This window comes from Antedon mediterranea, chromosome 3 (assembly GCF_964355755.1).
Source record: "Antedon mediterranea chromosome 3, ecAntMedi1.1, whole genome shotgun sequence".
NCBI classification, from domain to species: Eukaryota; Metazoa; Echinodermata; class Crinoidea; order Comatulida; family Antedonidae; genus Antedon; species Antedon mediterranea.
In genome coordinates this window covers 37837967-37860994 of record NC_092672.1, presented here as the reverse complement: position 1 = coordinate 37860994, position 23028 = coordinate 37837967, and the positions used below count along the sequence as shown (strand labels likewise).

The following is a 23028-nucleotide window of genomic DNA, read 5'->3' as shown; positions in this document are numbered from 1 at the left end:
TTTCTTTGCACATTTTTTTCACCATGTGGTTTCCAATTTCTTCTAATGCTTATAAATATGTATAAGATATAGATATTTATAATTTAATACTTACTTTGATAATAAAAAAACAAAATTACAATCTATTATTTTAATGAAAATCAATAAATAAAATCAAATTCCAAAACTCACATAATTATTCAAAGAAAAATGACTAATACTTTACTATAATATATGTATTTAAAAAGTATAGCTTACCTCGTTTGAAAGTTGAAGAATATAGGAAATTAAGTTGCCAATATGTGATATGTGTACATTTGCTTTAAGAATAGACTTAGAAAAATGTTCAAACACTTGTAATAGAGCTCCTTAATGACAATATCGGCCTTTTTATATAACCAAATAAAAACACCTAGCGCTTGATAATCACTATTTAATAGACACAATCTAACAATAGCGGTAAAGTACATTCTTTTATACTGCATTGATGTGGTTTTCTGAAATTAAATTAATGTAAAAACTGGGTAATTAGAAATGAATCAGGTGAATACAGTACTACAGTGTTTATGATTAATTGTGAAAGAAGACTGATTTAGCCAGAAGCTGATTCTAAATGGTCAGTTCATTATCGCATGTATAGGTCTCTGAACAATTGAAATTCTATTGATTTTTTTACTAAGAGTAGTAGAAATGATTGTAGTTGATGAGGTCGTCAATTGACCTGGTTTTTTTTTTATGAATCTCTCTTTGACCTACATTTTTAAAGCCCCATTCCCTACGTTTTTTAGATCTAATTTAAGATCACAAACTATATTTAATGTAAAAATAATACTATATGGTCCTATTGCGATAACTTTTTTCGTCTTTAAACGGTTAAAAATGTGAAAAATAAATCGATTCTAATAATTATAGCGGCCCGCTATAAATCCCAAAATGCATTGCGCGCGGATTGATATTTTTGTTTTTCACCTGTAATTCGCCCACTTTTCGATCGATCGTGAAGCCAAAACAAATGGAAGACTCCTAACTTTTCAGCGAAAATACCGGGTTTTCCCCAATTTGTATCAACGGAGTCTGGCAAAAATAGAAAGACAATTAATGCAGCAACTATACAACGTCAGGCTAGGTATATAGCTAGCGTAGGATGTTCGTACGTTATCGATGTTTACCAGCTAGGCCTACAAAACTAAGCCTAGCTAGGCTAGGCCTAAGACCGTCCACGAGAGGTCGATCGCCGCGAGCTACTTAGGTAATGTAGTGCATTGTTTCTCACTTTGTATCATAATTTACCATAAAACGTACATTTAAGACAAGGAATGACATGGTTTAATGTTTTTAAAGTGATATATATGTATTATTTTCCAAAAAACGTCCAAAATTGCAGGGAAGGGGTCTTTAAGATCTGTATTTTGATTTTTTAAAGTAGATTTGAAAATGTTTAATAAATAAGCAAACATGGTTTCTGTTTCATTTTATAACAATAAATAAATGTATGAATATTATATGTCACTAAAAGCCGCTTTTTGAATGCATTTTATTTGGTCATTATTGCTAAGAAATTTAGTTTCCCATTTTATGAGTTTGCATATGTAGTTTAGAGAACTTTTTACAATATTTACATTGAAGGGACATTTTGTGATTATACTGCAATAATTTTCTAAAATTATTTCAATAATTATTTACAGGCATTATTGTTCAATGTCAACAAACCGTTCACAAGAGGGCTTTTATCATCTGACATTGACTTGATGGTAGAGTGCGCTGTTGCATGTTTCCGTATTCAACCAGATTACGCCGATCATTTCCAGGCATGTTTGGGACCTGGCGCTCCTGCCCTCTTCCATTTGGTTCTAGTCCGATCTTTGCATACAATTATCACCCAGGTATGTGTATTTTTATGTCTATATCGTGCCCGACAATAGCCCGTGCTCTCCAGAGGGAGGGCTTTAGATACGAAAGTGAAAAGTTCCTAGAACACCCCTGTATTATAATGGACCAGTCCGCAACCCTCATGTGGGAACGTATTACCGTCATCATTTTCTATAGAGAAGGATAGGCTAAGTGTTAGCCTTGTTGTACATTGTGTTGTATGTGTATTTTTATATATACTGTATTCAAAAGTTTTTCTTTTGTCTAAAGCTCTGTCTGCACTATCAAACATATATGGACATGATGACTGTCATATTTGGGCACATCACACTCTTCACACAATCTAGTTTGACATGATGACTGTCATATTTGGGCACATCACACTCTTCACACAATCTAGTTTGACATGATGACTGTCATATTTGGGCACATCACACTCTTCACACAATCTAGTTTGACATGATGACTGTCATATTTGGGCACATCACACTCTTCACACAATCTAGTTTGACATGATGACTGTCATATTTGGGCACATCACACTCTTCACACAATCTAGTTTGACATGATGACTGTCATATTTGGGCACATCACACTCTTCACACAATCTAGTTTGACATGATGACTGTCATATTTGGGCACATCACACTCTTCACACAATCTAGTTTGACATGATGACTGTCATATTTGGGCACATCACACTCTTCACACAATCTAGTTTGACATGATGACTGTCATATTTGGGCACATCACACTCTTCACACAATCTAGTTTGACATGATGACTGTCATATTTGGGCACATCACACTCTTCACACAATCTAGTTTGACATGATGACTGTCATATTTGGGCACATCACACTCTTCACACAATCTAGTTTGACATGATGACTGTCATATTTGGGCACATCACACTTTTCACACAATCTAGTTTGACATGATGACTGTCATATTTGGGCACATCACACTCTTCACACAGTCTAGTTTGATAGTGTATATATGCATTTATTTATATTTTTGGAGGAAAATAAATGTATTATATTATAATATCCCCTTAACTTTTTCATTGAATAATTTGTTGATTTTCTTCTTGTTTTAGTCATCCCTGTCTTGGTGGCCTACCATCTCATGCCTCCAATCAAAAGCTGAAGAAATAAGGAACTTGTTTAGAGAGTGTGTTTTAAAATTGAATCCAACTCCAGGAGTAAAGGTATGATATATATTCTAGATTGTGATCAAATTTGTACATTTTGATGTCATAGAACTTTACATAATGTATGCAATTTCTCTTTTCTTACCGTGTGGTGTAGAATTTCTTCTAATGCCTGTAAAATATTCTAATATTTTTGATCAAATTTGTTAGTGACGTTACAAAATGTGTATTTTAATTTTATGTGTACACAAAAACGCAGCTAAGTAGAAAACTTGACAAAACACTTAATGTTCAAAATGTTTTAATTTAATTTTGTTAAATGGACGCTGTTTTGTTTTCCAGCAATCACTCCGTGGAAAGATATTAACATTAAATCCATCAAGACTGAAATCACCTGACGAGTTACCTAGCAACAAACAACTTATACTTTGGCTTGTTCGTCTTATTCATGCTGATCCTAAATTTATGCTGCAGGTTTGTTACTATCAAAAACATTTTAGTTCCACAAATTGTCTGACCTTTAAATATTGTATGTGAATGTATAAAAGCATGTAAGTAAACATGTTTATTTGACTTGAACGACCAACAAACTACCTAGAAACATAAGAAAGCTGAACTAAGACCTAATCTTCTATGTTTTGGTATTTTATTATATTGTGTTATTTACGATAACTTTATTTTCAGAACACTGGTCGGCAAGGACATGAGATGCAGAAGAGCACACTGGAGTTGATCATGAACCTGGTGACCTTAATGTGTCAGTATCACATAATGCCTGAGGTGTCACAAGAAGCCATGGGAGCACTTCTGAAGCTCCACCAGCCAGAGAATATTGAACTGTGGAATAGGGAGGCCTACGTAGAGACATTCTGGTCCATCAGGTTAGTATCAGCTAATAAAAAAAAGGGTTATAAATCATATATTTTTTGTATTTGTTGAATGAAGAGATTATTTTCAAACTGAGTTTTAAAAGCCATAGAGTATTCAGTCTTACTCTTACTATTTAAAGTATTTAGGTCTATGATGAATCTTTAGGCATCTTGTGTTTGTATGTATATAAATATTATTCAATACATTTTTATTTTGTTTATCATTTCAGTTACCAAGTATTGTTTTCCGTTTCACAAAAGCTGATAAACCAACAGATTATGAACGTAATAGACATCTTAAAATGGTTTAGTGAGGTGTTGGCGCTTAGAAACAAGTTTCTTAACAAGTTCAAGGACCATGCTACAGTTAGCCAGTATATACCCAACATGAGCAAGGCACAGAATGTCCTAGAGGTGAGCTTCAACTTGGAAGATTGTTTAATGATTCTATAAACTTTGCTGATTGCCTAGTTGACTCTCCAGTATTTTATACTATCTCTATGGTAAACTTTCATGCTGTCATGGAGCTGTAGCTTGGTGGTTAACATGCTTGCCTTCTAATCCCAAGGACTATGGTTCAATCCTGACCTAGTGTCAGGGGTGTAACTCATGATTCTTTCAACTCCACTGCCTAAGACTCAAATGAGACTTAGTTTATAAGCATGATAAATTATTAAATAGTCCTGTAATTGGTGAGTTACTCGTTGTTGGATGCGTATGAAATAAATAAAAATAAATGATGAACTTTTTTGATTTCGTCTAGGTTGTGTTTTTAATGCATCTGTGTAGTTCAGACTTAGAGACTGTGTTGGTATCAATGTCTTGTTTTGGTCATCTTTGTGAGGAGGCTGACATCTGCTGGGGTGCTGATGATTACTACATTCTCCAAGTTGTTCCTAATTACAATGTGTATGCAGACTTTGCTTCTGAAAGTCGCTACAACCGAACAGGTATGAGACAGGTTGTCTGTTACATGTATGAGAGGCCTGAACCAAATTTGTGGTTCTCCGTTACAATTATTACAATTATGTATGTATAGTGTAGAGTATGACATAATAATTATGTTCACCAGATGATCGGTCATTGTAAAGCGCTTTGATCCTTGTAAAGGCGCTATATAAATTGAAATGTTAATGTTAATGTGGTGGTCATTTGTCCTGGCTAAATATCAACTGTCTTTTTAAAGCTCTGTCCACACTATCAAAGTAATTTGACCATGTGACCAAATATAGTAGTGATATGACATTATCATGTTTTTGTCACATAATGTTTGACAGTGTAGACAGAGCTGTAGAATTCCCATTTTTTAAAAACAACTTTTTTCTTTTTGTAACAAAAGCAAATCACAATGTTATATAAATCAAATAATAATAAATAAAGTCTAGTTCTGAAACTAGTAAAAACTACTAATATTTTAAAATAATCGGTTAATTATTTCATTTACAATTTGTTATAGCCAAAGCTTCCTTACAGAAGAAAATAACAGAATTACTGCGTCAGATCGAGGTAGCCACAGAGGGAAACACGCAGGCATGGAAAGAGATCTACGAAAGATGGGAGACAATGAGTGCCAAACTATCTACCTACCCCAAGATGAAAACAGAAGATAACCCTATTATTGATAGAAGCCAAATCCGTAGTCGCAAACCGTCTCACAATCAAGTTCACCAAGATGAAAGCTCACAGGATATGATTTTTGAATGGCAGAACATGATGGGTTGTTTGTGCGCCCTTGGTGGCGTCTGTTTTAAATCGCATCGGTTTAATTCCAGGCTCGGCACAATTGTCTCCGCACCAGAAGGCATTCCAAGAAAACCAAATGTAGTCTCCAATGGTCCAGCCACTACTGTTGATCATGTTTCCTGCCCAACAAACTTGTAAGTATAAGCCTTGATTGTTTAAGCACTTGTAGCACAGCACTACCAAAGGTCAAACAAAACAACAGATAATATTAAACATAAATAATAAGTTTTTTATTTTTTAAGATTTATTGAAAGGATGCTACTGCTTTTACAATGCAAGAATGATAAGTATGGAGCACTGGTAAGTGACTTTATTTAACTGCATAAAAGTTACATAACATTTTATTTTAACTACTATAAGGGTTATAAATACTGTAGATATTTGTCTGACATAATGCATGAGATGACTTTAATATTGTAATGCATTGTGTACTGTTCATAGTAAATGATATTTTATAACATTATCTTTGCATTAATTTTAACTGTAAGTCTTTAAATATTTGTCCTAGATTCAGAAATCTGTAAAAGATAGTTTAGGACAAGAGCTGGACCCGTCGCTGTATCCAATGTTGTTTGATCAGATTAAAGATATCTTAGAAAGGAGAGTTACAAGCTCCAAGGGACAAGTGAGTACACTATTATGTATTGTTACTGTAAATGTAGTCCAACATTTTTCAGGTGTTGTCTTTTTCATACATCCTCCATCTTAAATTGATATAAGATAGGTATATAAGATATAGGGTATATATTTATTCGTCCAATAAATGTTGTAAATTTGCTTTCCTTTGGCATTGTCACATTAAATACAGAGCTCATAAAAACAGTTAATACGTAATACAATATAAATAATTTAAATACAATTAAGTTAAGTAAAAAAAGTAATGATTGCTTTGGTGAATAGAGAGATTTGTATTTTTCATACATCTTAATTTGATGTCTACCAGATGTCTCTATGTAGACTGTTACCTGAACCAGTACCAGTTTATACATCTTAATTTGATGTCTACCAGATGTCTCTATGTAGACTGTCACCTGAACCAGTACCAGTTTATACATCTTAATTTGATGTCTACCAGATGTCTCTATGTAGACTGTTACCTGAACCAGTACCAGTTTATGATGGAAAATAATGATTGATTTAGTAAATAAAGAAATTTTTAAATTTTATTTTATTAAATTTCAGCCTGTTACAAGTGACTCAAACACACTTTTTGTTGGTGATTTGATATCAGTCCTGCAGAACATCTTAGAGAACTCAACAGAAGCAGCCAATGAACATCTTGGAATGGTTAGCATAGAAACACTAATGGTGCTGCTCATCAGATACGTACGCATGGTAGACCAAGGCATGAACCAAGAAAACCATCTTAAGCTTAAGATTAAGCTTTGTCATTTGTATAAAAGTGTAAGTACTGGTAGAAAAGTAACAAAGCAAAGTACTTAGGTCACCATCCGTTACTAAATTAAACGAAGCTACAGCTTTTTTATGCCGGATCCTTGTTATCAGTTGTATTGCAATTATGACGTAATTGATAACTAAATAATTGTGAAATAAATAAAAATGAAATGAAATGAAATCTTTGTTCACACTAGGAATCGAGTTGACCAGCGGTAGTTCAAATACCACAAGCTTAATAAACAAAGTTGTAAGGAAAAGGTGTTAGTAGTTCTAGAAGTGTTCTAGTAATTATAAATATTGAAAGTTTAGTACATAATGTAATATGTAACATTTGATATACATTTTACCATATTAATATGTAATATAATTTGTTTTTAGAGAGTTTTTATTTTCTAAAATAATTATTGATCGTTATAGAGTTTTTAGAGTTTGTAACAGTAACTGTAAACCTTTTTGCAATAGATGATGAATAGAAGAGATAGTTTAACCTTCCGCCAGGAGATTAAGTTCCGGAATAAGATAGTAGACCACCTGTCTGACTGGATCCTCTGCATCTCCAGAAGTCATGATAAACCAAGACTCAGGTAAAGAAAGTTGTTGTTGTTAAAACCATTTTTGGTCTTTAATTTGACACCTTCATTAAGACATTCTATCATTCTGAATCTTGCATCGTGTATGTTTTATTGATTAATATTATTATTATGTTTATTTCTTTACAATAACAGTTTATATAACATAACATAATAAAGTGCGTAAACATTATTAGTAACTAATTTATATCCTGTTTGACTTGCAGGGAATTAGGAGAAGCTACTATGGAGGCAATTGCCAGCCTCTTAGTCAGTCTTCCTCTGCAAACAGAAGAAGGAGAAAATGGTACTTTGATGGAAGCCAAATCTGAGCTCTTTCAAAAGTAAGTCTTCAACAATAATAAGTGTATACTTACTATCTGATTGGCTAATGTATGTAAGGTCAGATAAGGTCATGAAATGTTGTTAGCCATTGTAATAGTTTGTTTTGTTTGTTTCTTTCAGATATTTAAAGTTGTTCATGAAATTTATTGACGATCCAGACGAACCGAATCACACTCAAATGAATCAACGTCAGATAGCGAGTAGTGTAGCATTGCGTAATCATACCATATCCGCAGTATCCAACCTGCTTAGTGCTAACATTGAGTGCGGACTTACACATTCCATTTGTAAGTTGTAGTTTGAATCGAATCAGACCGTAGTTAATCTTCACTAATTTGAGAAACACTAATGGAATTCACAAATTTTTTTTTGCCAGCAATGTTTAACATTTTTACTATTGTTACAGGGCTTGGTTACCATAGTGATGTACAAACGAGGGCAGCATTCCTTGAGGTTCTGACGCAATTGCTACAGCAAGGAACTGAATTTGATACTCTTGCAGAAACTGTACTTAGTGATCGATTTGATCGTCTAGTTGGATTGGTTACGATGATGGGGAACAGTGGTGAACTGCCTATTGCCATGGCCCTTGCTAATGTCGTACCGTCTGCACAAATGGTATGTATTAAGTGAAATTTAGAGTATTTAATTCGTATTCGGTTGTACAACAGCTCAATTTATTTATTATACAGTCAATATAAATAAAAAATAATAATGTGAGTTGCAAATAAAACTGTGAATAAAGGTCACAACCAGAATAAAAACAGTTTTTCTTGCCCTGTTAGACCATATATTTGATTAAAATACAGATGCAATTGCAATCATACATATTTTAAAACCATTTTTTACTTACTTGACTTTTCTAAATTGTGTACAACATTGGTCTAGTATACCCATCGGTCATCTGTTCTGAAAATACTATACCAGCCTTTAGCTAGGTTTTTCTTATTTCTAATAGTTTATTATTCAACATTTTGACACAATTTTTTCTTCTTTGTAGGATGAACTTGCAAGAGTTTTTGTAACATTATTTGATGCTAAGCATCTTCTTTATCAGCTCCTTTGGAATTTATTCTCTAAAGAAGTGGATCTAGCAGATTGTATGCAGACACTTTTCAGGGGGAATAGCCTCTGTAGCAAGATTATGGCTTTTTGTTTTAAGATGTATGGAGCCAATTACCTTCATACGATATTAGAGCCCCTTATTATGGACATCCAGACCCCAGGCATGCCTCCTTCCTTTGAAGTTGACCCCACAAGGTAAGCTATTATATATCAAACTTTTGATGGAACCTCCTACCAGATACAATTTTAGCTTTCAAAGCCAATTTACACAGTCGAGCGGTAACGGTAAGTGGAAAACCGTGTAGCTTGTCCCACGTACAATCTGTATCTATCGTGAGTGGAAACCTCCCGTCCGCTCCACGCTGTGAGTAAATAGTCATAAGGAATAACATAGATTCTATATTTGTATTACCGTTACCGCTCACCTGTGTAAATTGTCCTTAAGGAGGAAGATTACCTTTAGAACGGAATAGAATAATCATGAATATTTTGAGGCAAATTAAAACTATTAAAAAAACTATGAAACCCTACCATTTTTCAAGTGTTGATTAACAAATGAAAAAATAAATCTATTTTGAATTACAAATACAGATTAGAACCAGGTGAAAATTTACAATCCAATCAAAGAAATCTTCTATATGTTGCCAAGAAGTTCTTTGACACCATTATTAGTTCAGCAGATAGGTAAGTTCAACAGGGTTTTTTTTTTATTCAATATTTAACACAGGCACCTCACAAGGTGGAACCTCAGATAACAAATACAACATTTTAAAACAACAAAGAAACAGAAACATCAATCATATCTTTCAAAATTAACAAGAACTAATTGTACATAATTAAACAATAAAGCATTTATACATGCCAAGTAATTTAATTACATAATGTTTTTTTTCTTGTTTAGATTTCCTTCCCAATTGCGCAGTATGGCACACTGCCTTTACCAAGTTGTGCTACATCGATTTCCTCAAAATGCTATCAGTGCTATTGGTAGTGCCATCTTCCTTAGGTTTATTAATCCAGCTATAGGTAAGTGCTTTTAAATACTGAAAAGCTTTATTTGTCCATTATCATAGTAAACAGATATATATAAAATATAAACAAAAAAATTTAAATATAGAATACACACACATTATTGCTCGAAACTTAAGTTTAAAAAGCGGTTATCTTATCTATATTATCTCTATTATCTTCAACCTGCAAATTTATTTCCTCATGAATGAAACAGATAAAAACACACATTTCTATCCTTTAGTTGATAAATTTGAAATAATTTACAATATATTTTCTATAATGTTCTCTAGTGTTATAATGGTTCTCAATACGAGAGGTTGGGAATAAATAGTTTCTTATCAATTATAATTATAATTATATGGTTTCTTGTTGATAGTGTCCCCTGTAGAGCATAGGATAGTCGATCGCAAGCCGCCACCCAAGGTGCAACGTGGGCTGAAGCTGGTTACCAAAATGCTGCAGAACATCGCCAATCATGTGCTCTTCAAGGAACAGTACATGCTACCGTTTAATGACTTCCTCAAAGAGAAGTTTGATGAAGGAAGACAGTAAGTTTAAATAAATTTATCATCTCTATTTTGAAAAGCTCTGTCTACACTATCAAACTAGAAAAAAGTGTGATGTAACCATATATAGTAGTGTTGTGCCCAAATATGGTACAGAGCTTAACCATAGGGAGAGCTTCTTTGGTTGCAAATTTGCCTTCATGCTGCTCTTAAATCCCTTATGCATACACTTTTCTTTAGTCCTGAACCATTGTCTACGATTCGCTCTATAGAAAGAAATAGATTCTATTTTTATTTCATCGTTTTTGTTTTTATTTATTATTTTATGTAGTAAATTGTATTAGTTTAAATGTATGTGTATTGTTTCTGGGGTCTTTCTCGAGACAAGAAACTTGTTTTCTTCTAGAGAAGACCCCAAATGATGGCTTATTACTATGTTTTCATTTATGTACACACCTATAATTATATTATTGTATAATGCCATTGTTGAATAAATAAATGTTTTTTGAACTGATAGGTACATCTGATCCTCCATACATGTATATATGTGTTTTTTGGAATCCATACATCATGCATATTATAAAAAATAGGTTGACACATAAATAACAGTAAAATGATGAAACATCAGAAACAAGGGTGGTGTATGCGGAAATAAATTGAAATTAAAACTATATCTATCTATATCTTGTAGGTTTTTCATGAAGATTGCTTCTGATTGCAAGTCAGGAGGCTGTATGAGTCCTACGGTTTCTTTCATCACAGAGGTCAATATCTATTCCCTCCACCGGCTACTCTGGTTAAACCAAGAGAAGATGGGTGACTTTTTAACAAGTAGTAGAGATCACAGAGCAGTTGGTAGAAGGCCCTTTGACAAGCTGATAACACTGTTGGCTTATCTTGGTCCACCAGAGCATGGCAAGGTCACACTGGATACTCAGTAAGTACTTGTACTTATAACAATTCTATTTATTCTTCAACACCAGGTGTGAGGGCATGTGGCGCAGTGTGTTGGACGTTGAATTACTGATCATGAGATCGAGGTTCAAATCCAACTCTCACCGCAGTGCTTGTGTCCTTAGGCAAGACACATACATGCCTCTCTCCGCCCATGTGTATAAATGGGAACCTGGTTAGATCAAGACACAACTTTGCGCTGATTACTAGCTGCATTATTATTGGAGTATGTTTCAATACGTATTTGATCCAAAAAATGACCGTGGTAATAATGTGCTATGTAAAGCGCCTTTGAGCATGATTATTCATGGGAAGGGCGCTATGAAAATGTGGTATTTAACAACTTTGTGTTTTTTATATGCTACATTAATTAAATAATGCCGGATCTTTGTTTTCTAGATTCAGTGGTGATCTCAGAGGCCTTGGAGAATTAATGGCCAAACGTGGTAACAGTCAGGAGCTGGAAAAGTTGAGAACAATGAAGATATTTTACCAAGCAGGCACGTCAATGGCGGGCAATCCAGTGTTTTATTACATTGCAAGGAGATATAAGTAAGAAATTATACTCAAGTTGCATTCACACTGAATCTGGATTCCATCCAGTGTTTTATTACATTGCAAGGAGATATAAGTAAGAAATTATACTTAAGCTGCATTCACATTGAATCTTGATTTATTCTGGTTGCCAGAAAAAACTTCAGACTAAAGCTCGATTTCCACTATCAAACAAGTTTGAAAAAATATTGTAGTGATATGCCCAAATATGGTAGTGATATGACATCACCATGTCCATATATGGGCATATCACATTTTTTTTATCATAAAGTTTAATAGTGTAGACAGAGCTTAAGATATTCTTTTTGATCGAACACATACACTTGACATCCGATTTCATATATCACTTGTTTCTTTTTAGGTCCGGTCAGGTGGATCCAGATCACCTGTTGTGTCATGTGATGAACACTTTAAAGGAGTTTGATAAGAGGCCTGTAGAAGTAGTTATTGACTGTACATTCTTTGGACCAGATAACAGGTTTAAGGTAACTAGCTTAAATAAATAAATTTATTTTTATTTTATTCAATCAAAATCAACAGCGATAATTACCGCCACTAACAGGTTTTGATACAAACAAAGCCAGGACTGTTTAAAGCACCTTGATTGGTCCTAACATTGATCAAGGGCTTCTCTCGTCCTTGACCAGAGGAAAGGCATGTTGCATGGGTTGCCATAAGAGTCAGCAATGCTGATTTCAAATGCCTAACAGAACCCCAGCTCCATATAAAGTAAAGTTACAACTCCAGTTTATTTAGATTTAGTACCGATCAATGTTTAAATGTGTTAATGATCGTTTTCTTTGTCCTTATATTAGCAAACACAATTAAATCGGTGGTTAATGCTTGGTGAGCGAGTGTTTAACAATCTTTGGCAGGGTTACATATACAACTGCAACACATACTTGAGAGACTACATCAAGCGACATGAAAGGATTTTATCACCAAGCCTTAAGGTAACTCATCGTTAAAAACCCGGAAATTACAATTTAAATACTTGTTACTTAAATGTTAGCCCAATAAACTGCAGTTTTTCAATTAATATACCCTTTCTCTCTACCATTTTTTATTCATCACCTCTTACCGTCTTATATTCATCCTATTGTAACTTAATTAACATACCTTTTCTCTCGTCTAACTTTTTGCCTCTTTTACATCATCACCTTATTTTCATCCTGTAACTTGTTGCCTTTTCCACTCTCCACATTCCATCCTCTGCTCAAATTCTTTAAACCATAAACACATACTTACATTATACTCAATACTGTTTTGTTGGTCTGTTTCTTGTACATGTAACTGTAGATTAATTTGTCTGTTTATCACCTGTTAGTCTGCCTTCCTTTGTTTTGATATTGCCAGAAATTGGAATAAATAAAAATGTTTTAAAAAAATCCATGGAAGACCAGATCAACTCATAGTTGTGCACACATACAAAGATACAATTTAAAGATATATTGTCCCCCTGAAAACAAAAATGTTTTTTAATGTTTTTGTTGAATCTGCCATTTTAATCTCACATAATAATTATTCACTTTTACCCGAAAAACTCTAATTTAAAGCAGAAAATAGTCAAATTGACTGGAAATCAATGGGTTTTTGGTTGAATTGAACCGTTTTTTTTTGTTGTCATTTTATAAGTGAAAACATTTTTTTCTATGGAAGTGATTCAATTGGCCTATTCAAGTCTGATTTTGTTAATCTTAATTTTTCATGTTATGGGGACAATACATCTTTAACAGTGAGTAAATAATCTACTAAAATGAATGACTACTTTTCAGACTACAGTGTTGGAGACATACAGGATTGTCACTGGACATATAGTATTCCTCTTTTTTTGATTTGTCTTTGAAAATTACTGATGAAAACAAATGCTATGACTTATTTATGCACTTTGACTAACACTAACATAGTTTTATATGCATTATGGAAGTCCATTTATAAAGTCCTACTGTAGCGTCAGATTTATCATAATGTGCACAGCAAAAAAACAAGTATCTGAACTATTTTACTTCATTTAACATAATGATGTCATATCACTACCATATTTGAGCATATCACTATCACATTTGGGCCCATCACACTTTTTTTGTCAAACTAGTTTGATAGTGTAGATGATGGTGAATCTTATCTTCTATTCCATAAGAACTGGTTTGATATATAATTCCACAGTTTTTCATTTAAGCATTACTTAACTTCCTTGACAAAAATACCAGCCCTGTATCTAAGACTAAACCACTATGAACCACTATGTAAATATATTTTGTTGCATTTACTCTATTATATATTGTGTTCAGAGGACTTTTGTGTATTCTCCACATGAACACAGCGCTCGCGAGGTTGTCTCATCAACCCGCCTTTACAACAAGCTGACTATTCCTATCCCAGCATTTTACAAACAGGTAAAACATGGAATATGAATGGATTGGCATGATCCGGTCTTACATTACACAGCATGAGTGACTGTGACATCCATAATTTAACAAAACCTAACATGCATTTACAATATATATGGACCAAACTACTAGAACCTGTTGCATAACTACTAGAGCCTCTTGCATAACTCTCTGACAGGACATGAGCGCAACAATCATCCGCAACTTTTTAAAGATATTACAGCAAAATGTTTTTGAGACTTGTGCATTAATAAACTATCAAAATTTGCTTGACAAATTTTCTTTAGCATTTCTTTTTTAAAGTTTTGTTGTTCATTTTCACAGGGTAACCGACGTCTTGTGTTTGTTGAATCGGCGAGAAAGTTAGAGGAATATATCGACTTGGACCAACAACGTTTGCCAAAATCAACCGTGTCCATCGACGAAGACTGTACGGTGTTCAACGGGGCACAGCGGCGGTACAGCGATTCTAATAAAGACATTAAAGTCACTATTAAAGTAAGTACTTATTATTCTTTAACCGAGTCTGCAAATTACTGTTCTTGCTATTGTTATGGATGAGTATGAAATTAAAAAAAAAAGTATGTAAACAAATATAAAAGAAAATATAACGAAATATAAAAATACAATGCCTAGGAGAAAGAGAAAAAAGCAATATTAAAAAGATGTCACCGGTTGTTGTCTCTCCAACCAGGTGAGACAATTGAGAATGTTTGTTTGACCTTTGACACTTTCTTACTAGGTGGGACAAAGTGCAATTCAAATCACATCCATTGAGAAGACAAAGTTGTTAGCGCATCAAGTGCTTCTCAATGATATTTATCAAATAGCTGACGTAAACGAGGTAAGACATAAACATTCATTCTAGATTTATACATGATAATTAGTATCGAGAAAAAAAAGGAATTTATTTACCTATATCAAGATCAATAACAATTTACAGTATTCAATAATGGTTATTCTAAAGTATATATATGGCCGAGCGGTTAATGCAGGGGTGCCGTTTACCGTATCTAAAGAGCCAATAATACCAGCATGGGTTCGAGGCCGACTTGTTCCTAGTTCTAGTGGTAGAACAAGTCTTAAAGTGTACACAGTTTACCCATGTGCACTTTAAAGAACCCAGATTTCCCCAAAATAAAGTACAGGTAAATATGTTACAGAACCATGACTCAAGTTTGGGTATTCATGTCATGTCAAGTTTGTCACCAATCTATGACCTTGCACACTTACTTGTACTTTGACATTTATAAATTCCATTTTTATCAACAAATTATTCATTGATTTTTCCAATGTTATTTTCTTCAGATAATTTTAGTAGAAAATGAGAATCAATTTGAACTTTCACTGCGAAATGAGGGTAGAAGTTTACACTTCTATCATTCCAATAGCAACACTGTTGCAGATGAAATACAGCAAATCAAGAACAAGTATGAAATATCAAAATCGGTAAGACTCTCAATCTAATAATAATAACAATATCCTAGATTTATATAGCGCTTAATGTTGTGAAACCTCTAAGCACTGTACATAAACTAATACGAAAAAAGGGATTTCAACCATGCCAAAAAAAACCCAAACCGAAGTAAGGGGATACATACGCCTTCGTCGCTAACCAGGGATCGGTCTAATTGAAACCCGGTCAGCACCAGTTGTGTCTTGGTAATCCTGGACTCGGGCACCACCTGCCCTACTAAATTAGATCTAAAACAATCTAGTCTGTAATTTCCTCTCCTTAGTACTGCCTTTAGAAGAACTGCCTCGTCCTTCAGATGGGATAAAAAGTGTACTGTGTACGTAAATTGCATTTGGGTACAATAAAAATTCAAAAAGCGTCTCTGAATGCCGGTGTACAGATCATGGTGGACGCTACAAGACAACCAAGAACAAATAAGTAATAATACAATTACATTTAATTATTTTCAGGACATGGCCTCGGATCATGCAAAGATTCGACCGACAGACGTTCCTGGGACGTTACTGAACATGGCGCTGTTGAACCTAGGCAGTAACGACCCTAGTCTACGCTCAGCAGCTTATAACCTACTCTGCACATTGTCTGCAAGTTTTGATCTTTCAATGGAAGGCAAACTACTTGAAACATCAAGTCTGTGCATACCTGCCAACAACACCCTGTTTATAGTGTCTATCAGTACAACACTTGCAGTTAATGAGAGCCATCTTACTCTTGAGGTTAGTAATAATAATGCTAGTCTTATATACAGGGCCATAGGCTAGGGGATGCCAGACAGCAACCAACATACACCTCTGATACAGTATTAAAATCAAAAGGCAAAATACTGAAAAAATGACAATGCTGTGGGTATCAGTGGCTGGATCTCAATGGAGATACAAAAAAAAAGCTAAATCAAAATGATAAAGTAAAACAGCCATAAAATTAACAGAGCTTTCGGGCAACACTAGCCCTTCATCAGTGCTGATGTAGTATTAATATATATATAATTATATATGGAATTATAATATAATATTAGATAACCAAAAAATTAAGAAGAAGCAGAGGAACCAGGTTACTGCTTTTTACTTAACTAATTGATTTAGACTTGGCAATCTTTTTGTTTTTTGTTGTTTGTTTGTAAAGTTGCCATTAGTTTTACCATTGACTTATTTTATTTTCAGTTTCTTGAAGAATGTATTTCTGGTTTTCGTAAGTCAAGTATTGAGATGAAACACCTATGCTTGGAGTATATGACACCTTGGTTACCGAACCTTTCAAGGTAAGTTATTTCTGTAAGAAATAGGAAACAAGACGATTAAAATGAAGAAAAAAAACTTTAATAATTTGTTGTTTTTGGACCAAGAACAATAGCAGGTGCATTAGCAATAGGCACCTGCTTTTCTTCTCATTTATAATTTTATTTGCTATATTCTTTACTGAAAAAAGTAGAATTTTTTTTCTAAATTGTTTGGGGTGTCCAGTAAATAGAATTTGGCTCGAATAAGTACATGATATTTTGTTTTTTTTTAAATTTTTTAATATTTTCTAAAGGTTCTGTAAAAGGACAGATGAAACAAAGCGTATGAAGCTAAATGTCATTCTAGACAAACTGATTACCATGACGATAGATGAGAAAGAAATGTACCCGTCGATACAGGCCAAGATCTGGGGTACAATAGGCAGGGTGGAGGATATTCTGGACAACGTACTGGACAGTTTTATCAAAGTGAGTACTCATGCAACATAGAACAACATTTGAGCAGTATATCTGGAAAACCTTTGTGCTTTTGTAGTATTTATGTATTAATGTCGCCAATTAAATTTATTCCGGATTTTACATGAACAATACAAACAATCAAACATACATACAATACACATGCTAGACCCAGGGGACTCCAAAAGCAAACATACATACAATACACATGTTAGACCCAGGGGACTCCAACAGCAAACATACATACAATACACATGTTAGACCCAGGGGACTCCAACAGCAAACATACATACAATACACATGCTAGACCCAGGGGACTCCAACAGCAAACATACATACAATACACATGCTAGACTCAGGGGACTCCAACAGCAAACATACATACAATACACATGCTAGACCCAGGGGACTCCAACAGCAAACATACATACAATACACATGCTAGACCCAGGGGACTCCAACAGCAAACATACATACAATACACATGCTAGACCCAGGGGACTCCAACAGCAAACATACATACAATACACATGCTAGACCCAGGGGACTCCAACAGCAAACATACATACAATACACATGCTAGACCCAGGGGACTCCAACAGCAAACATACATACAATACACATGCTAGACCCAGGGGACTCCAACAGCAAACATACATACAATACACATGCTAGACTCAGGGGACTCCAACAGCAAACATACATACAATACACATGCTAGACTCAGGGGACTCCAACAGCAAACATACATACAATACACATGCTAGACCCAGGGGACTCCAACAGCAAACATACATACAATACACATGCTAGACCCAGGGGACTCCAACAGCAAACATACATACAATACACATGCTAGACCCAGGGGACTCCAACAGCAAACATACATACAATACACATGCTAGACCCAGGGGACTCCAACAGCAAACATACATACAATACACATGCTAGACCCAGGGGACTCCAACAGCAAACATACATACAATACACATGCTAGACCCAGGGGACTCCAACAGCAAACATACATACAATACACATGCTAGACCCAGGGGACTCCAACAGCAAACATACATACAATACACATGCTAGACCCAGGGGACTCCAACAGCAAACATACATACAATACACATGCTAGACCCAGGGGACTCCAACAGCAAACATACATACAATACACATGCTAGACTCAGGGGACTCCAACAGCAAACATACATACAATACACATGCTAGACCCAGGGGACTCCAACAGCAAACATACATACAATACACATGCTAGACCCAGGGGACTCCAACAGCAAACATACATACAATACACATGCTAGACCCAGGGGACTCCAACAGCAAACATACATACAATACACATGCTAGACCCAAGGGACTCCAACAGCAAACATACATACAATACACATGCTAGACCCAGAGGACTCCCAACAGCAAACATACATACAATACACATGCTAGACCCAAGGGACTCCAACAGCAAACATACATACAATACACATGCTAGACCCAGGGGACTCCAACAGCAAACATACATACAATACACATGTTAGACCCAGGGGACTCCAACAGCAAACATACATACAATACACATGCTAGACCCAGGGGACTCCAACAGCAAACATACATACAATACACATGCTAGACCCAGGGGACTCCAACAGCAAACATACATACAATACACATGCTAGACCCAGGGGACTCCAACAGCAAACATACATACAATACACATGCTAGACCCAGGGGACTCCAACAGCAAACATACATACAATACACATGCTAGACCCAGGGGACTCCAACAGCGAACATACATACAATACACATGCTAGACCCAGGGGACTCCAACAGCGAATATACATACAATACACATGCTAGACCCAGGGGACTCCAACAGCAAACATACATACAATACACATGCTAGACCCAGGGGACTCCAACAGCAAACATACATACAATACACATGCTAGACCCAGGGGACTCCAACAGCAAACATACATACAATACACATGCTAGACCCAGGGGACTCCAACAGCAAACATACATACAATACACATGCTAGACCCAGGGGACTCCAACAGCAAACATACATACAATACACATGCTAGACCCAGGGGACTCCAACAGCAAACATACATACAATACACATGCTAGACCCAGGGGACTCCAACAGCGAATATACATACAATACACATGCTAGACCCAGGGGACTCCAACAGCAAACATACATACAATACACATGCTAGACTCAGGGGACTCCAACAGCAAACATACATACAATACACATGCTAGACCCAGGGGACTCCAACAGCAAACATACATACAATACACATGCTAGACCCAGGGGACTCCAACAGCAAACATACATACAATACACATGCTAGACCCAGGGGACTCCAACAGCAGCAAACATACATACAATACACATGCTAGACCCAGGGGACTCTAACAGCAAACATACATACAATACACATGCTAGACCCAGGGGACTCCAACAGCAGCAAACATACATACAATACACATGCTAGACCCAGGGGACTCCAACAGCAAACATACATACAATACACATGCTAGACCCAGGGGACTCCAACAGCAAACATACATACAATACACATGCTAGACCCAGGGGACTCCAACAGCAAACATACATACAATACACATGCTAGACCCAGGGGACTCCAACAGCAAACATACATACAATACACATGTTAGACCCAGGGGACTCCAACAGCAAACATACATACAATACACATGCTAGACCCAGGGGACTCCAACAGCAAACATACATACAATACACATGCTAGACCCAGGGGACTCCAACAGCAAACATACATACAATACACATGCTAGACCCAGGGGACTCCAACAGCAAACATACATACAATACACATGCTAGACCCAGGGGACTCCAACAGCAAACATACATACAATACACATGCTAGACCCAGGGGACTCTAACAGCAAACATACATACAATACACATGCTAGACCCAGGGGACTCCAACAGCAAACATACATACAATACACATGTTAGACCCAGGGGACTCCAACAGCAAACATACATACAATACACATGCTAGACCCAGGGGACTCCAACAGCAAACATACATACAATACACATGCTAGACCCAGGGGACTCTAACAGCAAACATACATACAATACACATGTTAGACCCAGGGGACTCCAACAGCAAACATACATACAATACACATGTTAGACCCAGGGGACTCCAACAGCAAACATACATACAATACACATGCTAGACCCAGGGGACTCCAACAGCAAACATACATACAATACACATGCTAGACCCAGGGGACTCCAACAGCAAACATACATACAATACACATGCTAGACCCAGGGGACTCCAACAGCAAACATACATACAATACACATGCTAGACCCAGGGGACTCCAACAGCAAACATACATACAATACACATGCTAGACCCAGGGGACTCCAACAGCAAACATACATACAATACACATGCTAGACCCAGGGGACTCCAACAGCAAACATACATACAATACACATGCTAGACCCAGGGGACTCCAACAGCAAACATACATACAATACACATGTTAGACCCAGGGGACTCCAACAGCAAACATACATACAATACACATGCTAGACTCAGGGGACTCCAACAGCAAACATACATACAATACACATGCTAGACTCAGGGGACTCCAACAGCAAACATACATACAATACACATGTTAGACCCAGGGGACTCCAACAGCAAACATACATACAATACACATGCTAGACTCAGGGGACTCCAACAGCAAACATACATACAATACACATGCTAGACTCAGGGGACTCCAACAGCAAACATACATACAATACACATGTTAGACCCAGGGGACTCCAACAGCAAACATACATACAATACACATGCTAGACTCAGGGGACTCCAACAGCAAACATACATACAATACACATGCTAGACCCAGGGGACTCCAACAGCAAACATACATACAATACACATGCTAGACCCAGGGGACTCCAACAGCAAACATACATACAATACACATGCTAGACCCAGGGGACTCCAACAGCAAACATACATACAATACACATGCTAGACCCAAGGGACTCCAACAGCAAACATACATACAATACACATGCTAGACCCAGGGGACTCCAACAGCAAACATACATACAATACACATGCTAGACCCAGGGGACTCCAACAGCAAACATACATACAATACACATGCTAGACCCAGGGGACTCCAACAGCAAACATACATACAATACACATGCTAGACCCAGGGGACTCCAACAGCAAACATACATACAATACACATGCTAGACCCAGGGGACTCCAACAGCAAACATACATACAATACACATGTTAGACCCAGGGGACTCCAACAGCAAACATACATACAATACACATGCTAGACCCAGGGGACTCCAACAGCAAACATACATACAATACACATGCTAGACCCAGGGGACTCCAACAGCAAACATACATACAATACACATGCTAGACCCAGGGGACTCCAACAGCAAACATACATACAATACACATGCTAGACCCAGAGGACTCCCAACAGCAAACATACATACAATACACATGCTAGACCCAAGGGACTCCAACAGCAAACATACATACAATACACATGCTAGACCCAGGGGACTCCAACAGCAAACATACATACAATACACATGTTAGACCCAGGGGACTCCAACAGCAAACATACATACAATACACATGCTAGACCCAGGGGACTCCAACAGCAAACATACATACAATACACATGCTAGACCCAGGGGACTCCAACAGCAAACATACATACAATACACATGCTAGACCCAGGGGACTCCAACAGCAAACATACATACAATACACATGCTAGACCCAGGGGACTCCAACAGCAAACATACATACAATACACATGCTAGACCCAGGGGACTCCAACAGCAAACATACATACAATACACATGCTAGACCCAGGGGACTCCAACAGCGAACATACATACAATACACATGCTAGACCCAGGGGACTCCAACAGCGAATATACATACAATACACATGCTAGACCCAGGGGACTCCAACAGCAAACATACATACAATACACATGCTAGACCCAGGGGACTCCAACAGCAAACATACATACAATACACATGCTAGACCCAGGGGACTCCAACAGCAAACATACATACAATACACATGCTAGACCCAGGGGACTCCAACAGCGAATATACATACAATACACATGCTAGACCCAGGGGACTCCAACAGCAAACATACATACAATACACATGCTAGACTCAGGGGACTCCAACAGCAAACATACATACAATACACATGCTAGACCCAGGGGACTCCAACAGCAGCAAACATACATACAATACACATGCTAGACCCAGGGGACTCCAACAGCAAACATACATACAATACACATGCTAGACCCAGGGGACTCTAACAGCAAACATACA

General features: G+C 36.4%; 1 protein-coding gene across 1 annotated transcript in view; it reads left to right on the top strand.

Annotated features, from left to right (window-relative positions):
- The window catches only part of LOC140045504 (neurofibromin-like), a 51915-nt gene that overhangs the window by 15463 nt on the left and 13424 nt on the right, over nucleotides 1-23028 (top strand). The window contains exons 10-37 of the mRNA XM_072090439.1: nucleotides 1665-1862; nucleotides 2947-3057; nucleotides 3343-3474; nucleotides 3685-3881; nucleotides 4100-4283; nucleotides 4633-4819; nucleotides 5326-5746; nucleotides 5855-5912; nucleotides 6121-6237; nucleotides 6795-7016; nucleotides 7473-7594; nucleotides 7807-7923; nucleotides 8045-8211; nucleotides 8331-8542; nucleotides 8925-9184; nucleotides 9581-9673; nucleotides 9891-10015; nucleotides 10377-10548; nucleotides 11198-11443; nucleotides 11860-12012; nucleotides 12377-12500; nucleotides 12831-12968; nucleotides 14730-14903; nucleotides 15148-15249; nucleotides 15714-15854; nucleotides 16332-16598; nucleotides 17043-17140; nucleotides 17413-17587. Coding sequence (XP_071946540.1) covers nucleotides 1665-1862; nucleotides 2947-3057; nucleotides 3343-3474; nucleotides 3685-3881; nucleotides 4100-4283; nucleotides 4633-4819; nucleotides 5326-5746; nucleotides 5855-5912; nucleotides 6121-6237; nucleotides 6795-7016; nucleotides 7473-7594; nucleotides 7807-7923; nucleotides 8045-8211; nucleotides 8331-8542; nucleotides 8925-9184; nucleotides 9581-9673; nucleotides 9891-10015; nucleotides 10377-10548; nucleotides 11198-11443; nucleotides 11860-12012; nucleotides 12377-12500; nucleotides 12831-12968; nucleotides 14730-14903; nucleotides 15148-15249; nucleotides 15714-15854; nucleotides 16332-16598; nucleotides 17043-17140; nucleotides 17413-17587 — 4713 coding nt within the window. The remainder of the gene's footprint in view (nucleotides 1-1664; nucleotides 1863-2946; nucleotides 3058-3342; nucleotides 3475-3684; nucleotides 3882-4099; nucleotides 4284-4632; nucleotides 4820-5325; nucleotides 5747-5854; nucleotides 5913-6120; nucleotides 6238-6794; nucleotides 7017-7472; nucleotides 7595-7806; nucleotides 7924-8044; nucleotides 8212-8330; nucleotides 8543-8924; nucleotides 9185-9580; nucleotides 9674-9890; nucleotides 10016-10376; nucleotides 10549-11197; nucleotides 11444-11859; nucleotides 12013-12376; nucleotides 12501-12830; nucleotides 12969-14729; nucleotides 14904-15147; nucleotides 15250-15713; nucleotides 15855-16331; nucleotides 16599-17042; nucleotides 17141-17412; nucleotides 17588-23028) is intronic.